The 6,611-nt window shown below is 42.0% G+C and overlaps 1 protein-coding gene across 4 annotated transcripts in view; it reads left to right on the top strand.

Annotated features, from left to right (window-relative positions):
* The window catches only part of ME2 (malic enzyme 2), a 44,682-nt gene that overhangs the window by 11,573 nt on the left and 26,498 nt on the right, over positions 1-6,611 (top strand). For all 4 annotated transcript variants that reach the window (XR_004843164.1, XR_004843165.1, XM_035903063.1 and 1 more), the window contains one exon: positions 1,778-1,904. Coding sequence is in view for 2 of the 4 variants with exons in the window: in XM_035903063.1 (XP_035758956.1) it covers positions 1,797-1,904 (108 nt within the window). In the remaining 2 variants the exon portion in view is untranslated. The remainder of the gene's footprint in view (positions 1-1,777; positions 1,905-6,611) is intronic.

Here is a 6,611-nt window from a genome sequence, read left to right as displayed (position 1 = left end):
TGCTGAATATCAGTGCTGCTTTCGTCTATGCTTTAGAATGGGTAGAAGAGAAACTCGGGTATAACTGATGATGAAAAATATTAAATGTTTGCATGTTCTTTTAATGCTTGGAAAGATTTTGAAGAAAATCTGCAGATTGTAACTGGTAAGATCAGTCTGCCATCTTAAAAGCTGATTATGTGTAAATTCGATTATAGAAATGTCTTCTAAAGTATTCAGGCTATATTTAAGATAATGAAGTTTTGTTCCTTAACCTGATTTCAGCTTACATCTGGAAGAAATTAAAAATCCAAACCATGCGTCATTTCATTCCTTAAAAATGCCTCCTACCTGCTGCACTCTCCCTTGCCTGTGTCTTGGATGTGAACATTTCTGCCAAGTAACAGCGATAGAATGAGAGGAAATGGTCTCAAGTTGTGCCAGGGCAGGTTTAGTTTGGACATTAGGAAAAATTTCTTCCCCCAAAGGGCTGTCAGGCTCTGGAAGGGGCTGCCCAGGGAAGGGGTCGAGTCCCCACCCCTGGGGGGATTTAACAGCCGGGCAGCCGAGGTGCTGAGGGCCAGGGTTTGGGGGTGGGATGGCAGGGGTAGGGGAACGGTTGGGTTGGGGGAGCTTAAAGGTCTTGTCCAACCTGAATGATTCTGGGATTCTATGATACAGCTGGGCTGGGGATGATGGAGCACCAGCTTGCAGGAGTCCCCCACCCATCCCAGCTGCAATGGCCAGGGAGAAGCATTCCCTGCCGTGCTGATCCTGGATCTCCGCCTTCCTCCACCGACTATATAGGCCTGTTCCTAAAGGCGTCTGGTTTTTTTCTTCTCCCCACGTCAGGATTCTGCATGGAATTGGGTCTGAGCTCTGTACATCTGTCCTTTCTGGCTTGCCATCTTAATGTGTCTCCATACAGGCTGTGGGCCTGGGTAAGGGCTCGCTGTGACTGCTGTCGTCTCTCTCTGTTGGTGAAATAATGTTTAGAGATGAGTCCGGTACGTGTTCCCTGACAATACTGCATTATATGAGCATGTAATAAATGATAATTTCTGTTCCCGGGAGCTGAATAAAATTGGGTTTGAGAGTGGTTATCACCTGGTGAGATTAAGAACTAAGCTTTTGAGTGGTACTAACAAATTTTTTGTTTTGTTAGGGGAATATATCCTTTACTGAAAAGGATATACTGTCTCTGAAAATAACCTTTTTTTTTTTAGGTTTGGAATTGTAAAAATCTAAGTATGGAATCCAGAGTTCAGTGAATTTTTGACCATTTTAATGCTGTGTTTTGTTCTAATGTAATTTTAATATGCTAATAGACATAGTTTCTTTCCTTTCTGTTGTCCAGGCCACAAGATTTCATTGTAAGAAAGCAATTGGGGAAACTCCACTTAAATTTTTCTTGCTGCACTAGCCCAAGTCATTTTGTCCTCCCTGGTATTTGCACTGGTGCCAGTTGCATGGGTCACCACAGAAGGTTAATATTTGCTAATGGCAATTCTGCTCTGGGTTTATGGTGCAGCTATAAGGCAATACCTAGTGAATGCTGGCTGACTGCAGCCCACGGCGTAATGTTCTCTCCACTCACTCATGTGCTCTCATCGTTGTAAAGCCTTCTTTCTTTTTCATTTTTCTGGCTGCCGCCAGGCAATTTTGGGTTATTATCACGGTGCTAGAGCAGAGAGTCTTACCTAGCATGTACCTATTTCTTTTACAACAGATGGCCCACAAATGGGAACATTAGTCCCACTGCCTCTGTATCTGAGTGATTTTCTTTTCCTTTTTCCAGGTGCAGAATAAAAGAAAATATGTTCTCCCGGCTAAGAGTAGTCGCCACTCCCTGTGCGATGGTACGTCGCAGCGCACATACGAAAGAAAAAGGCAAGCCACTGATGTTAAACCCACGAACAAACAAGGTTGGTAGTGTGTGATTATCAAATATCTTATCTTCATCCGGTAATCGTCCCGTGGACCTTGTTCCAGGGTTAAACCACTTCCAGGAGGTGTACTGGGCCACAGCCAAAAATGGGTACAGAAGATGGAGGAGTCAGTGACCAAGTTTACTACATGGACACCCAGAGTACAAGGACTTTCCATAACACCTTCTGCTTCTGGTCAACTGGCGCTTCCCTTGGTTTGCTGGGGTTTACACAATCCATACTGCTGCTTCCTTGTGCCAAAGGAAGAGTCGCTGATTCTTGCTGATTATTGGCTTAGTTTTGGGGCTGGTTTAATTGAAGTAAAGCTTTAGCAGGTAATGTGTCTATCTTCATAGTTTGCAAAAGTTAATTCTGAATTCAGTCTTGCTAGTGATAACAAGTGTTAGCCTCTCTGTCCTAGTTCTGGCTTTTTCCTGCTGCAAGACTGTGAATTGGGACTGAGCCCTATCAGTAAGAAACCTCCCTTTGCAGAGAGCTGGACAGAGAGCATCTAAAAATAAGCCTTGAACGGAGCTAGCTGCGAGTTAGAGACATTATGTTAATTCCATGCATTGGGAGGAATTTCTCCTAAGAAAGTAGCTTTTTTTTTTTTTTCCCCCATCACAAAAATTTTCCTATTTCCACAGCGCCATCCCCAATCTTTTTTTTTACTGGAGTAGCAGTAACCTTCAGGAACATTGAAACAATTAATGTGTAAACTAAAACTAGTAAGAAATGAGATGAGGGCTGTTGGTAGCTGATCCAAGATGTCTAAAGTGGCCAAGAAAGGTGACAAATCTAGCTGCCTCTAACAGGGCATTTCCGGAGCAATGAAGCTATGGAAGGTGGACTTCCATAGTTTTGTCCTACAATTTTAATGTCTGGCTTTTCTCCCCTTCCCCATTACCTGATTTTATTTTTTTCCCTCCCTGTAATGCCTTATATTTCCCCTTCAGTGTGAATATCCTTCCCTCCTTCCCTTCCTTTTCTGCCCATGGCCCTGGCTCCTCTCCCCCTGTATTCTTAGCTCCTTCCCATGTCCCCTTTGCCTAGATGCAAAGAAGCACGTGCTGCTATAAATTGGTCAGCTGGCAAGCCGGACACATAACCCTGAGCCTTTCTCTCAGCAGAAGGTTTAGGCTGGCTCTTCCCTCTGCACAGCAAAATCTTTTCTTTTCTTTGTCCCTCTCTTTTTTTTGTCAGAATTAGGAGTTGGCCAGTGGGCTCGAAATACCTCGGGAGGATTTCAAGCTAGGAACTGCAAGCTGCATCTCCTTGTGTCCTGCCCATAACTACAGGGAGAACTGCTTATGTTTCTTTTGGCAAAAGCGACTCCTGAGTGTCCTGAAAAAGGAAGATGACAAAATGTAGACCTGTAATCATGTTTCTTACTGTTCCTTGTACAGTATGGTGTAGTGTGGGATGCCTTGGTACCGCATGAATGCAGGTTGCTTACATAGAGAGGGAGCTGTAGAAGTTACTGGGATTGCCATGTTAGGGAAGGAGAAAAGAATAGATTGGTGTGATTTGTCAAGATCAGATTATCTCGAGACTTTTCTGAGCTATAAACACTGTGACATGCCAGGGGAAATTATTTCAAGCCCTGTAAGCTTTTCCAAGTGCTGATTATGCAACAGTATTCAGAAACAAAAACAATAGGTCGTTTTGTACTGTTTTTCTAGTAGTCGTATCTTTCTAATTTTAAATTATTTTTTTTAAGCATGGAATTCTCTGGTGGACTGAGCGCAATGCAGTATTTTTTATGGCGCCTTTTTTTTGAGGAGGAGGGAAGAACAGAGCACTGCTTATTAATAGCAGTTTATTTTTTTTTTTATTTTTTAATATCTCCAAGAAACGATACTTGTGAGAAGAAAAAAAAACTTCCCACATTTGTTTGGCTCTGTTGTATCAGTCATCAAGGCTGGCACCTATTTGAATGGACCTGCGAGCTAGTTAAGTGATCCTGCTTGATACCGATGCAATATCTCTATAGAAATGTATTTTGGAAATTCAGCAGAAAAATAAATGATTGACTAAATACAGAAAGTACTTTACCCTTTGTGCTTTTCTTGCCCACAGTGCCTCATGCGCATACATATATCATATACATACGGGCACAGATAAAGGGCTTTATCTCTTGCTGGCAGCTTGAGATCATCATTTTATGATCGTGGTTTAGTTGCTGATGTTTAGTTTTTACAGTCCCTATCAACTCTATGGAACATTTGGTCTCTTTTAATATATGTGGGCCCTAAAATAAGAACTGCAAGAGAGCAGCATCACTAACAGAAAACCACCAAATTAATTTACTCCTGTTTTTTCACCATTGGAGTAGGTTTTTCTCTTGCCATTTGGGTTTTTTTTGTCTTTTCTTTCCCATCCTTACCTGTCTTTTGCAAGTACAGACTACACCAACATCAGCTGGTTTGGGTTTTTATGTTTGAAGGCCAGCTTTCAAGTGTTTATTGTCAGGGCAGCTCAGAAAAGGTCATGAGCTATATCAGTAATGCCCTTGCTGTAGCAGCCAAACAATTGCAGAACATACTGTAACTGCATTGCTGGCATCCATGGATATTTACAGTCTTCCATGATGTTTGATTTCTGCTCTGCGACAGGGATTCAAATTACAGTTAATTGGCTTCAGGACCTTTTATTCTGCTGGAGATCCCTGCTGTGCCAAGGTAGCATTTTAAGCTTGATTTGTGCCGAGAACACTGTTAGGACGATCTCATTCGTTTAGTACTGGCAATTAAATTGTTATTTATATTGTGGGGATGCTTTGGATTCTCACTCAAGGGCCGGGATGACTTCTTCCAGCACAGAACAGATAATGGAGTAGATGATCCCCGACCTTGACAATGTCTGTTTGGCCATGTAGAGTGGTCTTTATCTTCTCTGAAAATACGTGACCTGTAACGTTATTCGTATGTTTGCTTTCTGTGTGCTTGCAGCAGATATGTGACTCTGAACAATTTGTGGCACTTTCTGTATTTTAGTTGGTGACTTTCCTACCGTCTGGCATCAATTCTTCCTGTTACTCTCTAAGTGCAGGACTGTATTTTGTACAGTTGATTCCATTACCTCTTTTTCTATTACTCTGTTCCTCAATATTGTTTGGTTATTTCATTCTTTAATATCGTTCTCCTGCACTGACAATGCCTCCCAAATTTTTAGCTTCAGCAGATATCTTCAGGACATTGCATTAAACGCACACATGCGTGCACACGTATCTGTCCGTATGTATATGCATGGGCATATGTGTGTGGGAATGCATGATAAATTTTAAAAAATAATTCACTGACGGTGTCGTAAGTGGTGGTTTAATTCCAGACTGATTCCCGAGGAACCGTCTCAGTGTCTTATCTTCCATATGGGTGGTCATCTTCTCATATCTTGTATTTAGCTAGACCGTTACTCACACTTTCATCTGTATTTGCTCCCAGCTTTTGCAGCCCAATTTATTTTCATCTGTGCCGTACTGACTACTTCCAGAAACTCTGATAGATTACCTTTGTTTAAAGAACCAGTTCTCTTAACAGAGATGTACGTGACCTCGCTGACTTCTGGCAAATATCCGAACAGTGTGTTTCCAGTTCAGAATAAAAACCAAACCAACCAAAAAATCCCAACCCAAAGTTAAAGCTAGTTGGACAAAAGAAATAGGATAGGATGAGAGAATGCAAAGAAAGTTTGTATGAACTTGAAGATCTAAAAGCAGATGCTCCCTTACCCCTTCCCCTGCCCTTCCTCACCGCGCTGTTTTTTGACACCTTTGATTTCTCTTGTTTTAATATTTTCTAGACTCTCGGTTGGGTTTAGCAGCCAGGGTGTAGGATACATCTGCCTTTCTGGGGAAACCAGGATAAAGAGGATGTGGAGATGTACTGCAAATGGTAGTTGTCACATTGCTAAGAAATGCAGTGCTTGAAATACTACCAGCAGTTTCTGATCGGTCACCAAGAAGGATCCTAGAAGGCAGGAACTGATAGAAACTGCTCGTTCCCTTGCGTGCACACCCAGCCCAAAAGACCCACCCCAAGTTTAATGTCCTGCCCAACTGGTTTGGAGATGGAGGGATTGTTGGATGGAGGTTGCACGGGTGTGCATCTGCAGCTTTTGTCGACTTCCTTGAGATCTGCATGCTTTTAAAGGGAATTAAATGTGGAAAGATGGAACTGTTTAATCTGTAACCAATCTTTATCATCTGTCTGGAAAGGTGCTGTAAGTGCCAAAGGCGGCAAGGTAGTATTGCACCTCATTTAACTTAGATCACCTATTCTGCTCAGGACTTGTGAGCTGCTGGGATGGTGGGTGGAGGAAGGAAGGGAGCTGTCTTTTTTTAATTTTAATTCTTTAATTTTTTTGATTTATTTTTTTCTTTAGTTTTAAGATTAATGCCATTAAAGGAGAACAAAAGCAATGCTATCTGCTCAGTTAGAAAAATAGCACTTTAATTAAATGTCTGAGGTGTTCAGTGATGCTGTAGGGCGTAGATGAACCATTTCAGTCCATCGTGCTCATGATTTGCAGTGTACAGCTTTACCATAACTGTTGGTGCTTGGAAACAAACCCTAGAGAAGCTGGATGACTTTCATGCTGGTGTGTAAAGGCTTTCTGTTTCTGACTTTTTCCTATTTTCTACAGGGGAATGCTTTTAGGTGAAGCCACATCGTGAGTAAATGAGAGCTACTGTGGGTTAGCTAA

This window comes from Egretta garzetta, unplaced genomic scaffold (assembly GCF_000687185.1).
Source record: "Egretta garzetta isolate BGI_Z169 unplaced genomic scaffold, ASM68718v1 scaffold179, whole genome shotgun sequence".
Taxonomy (NCBI): domain Eukaryota; kingdom Metazoa; phylum Chordata; class Aves; order Pelecaniformes; family Ardeidae; genus Egretta; species Egretta garzetta.
This window is presented reverse-complemented; position numbering and strand designations above follow the sequence as displayed.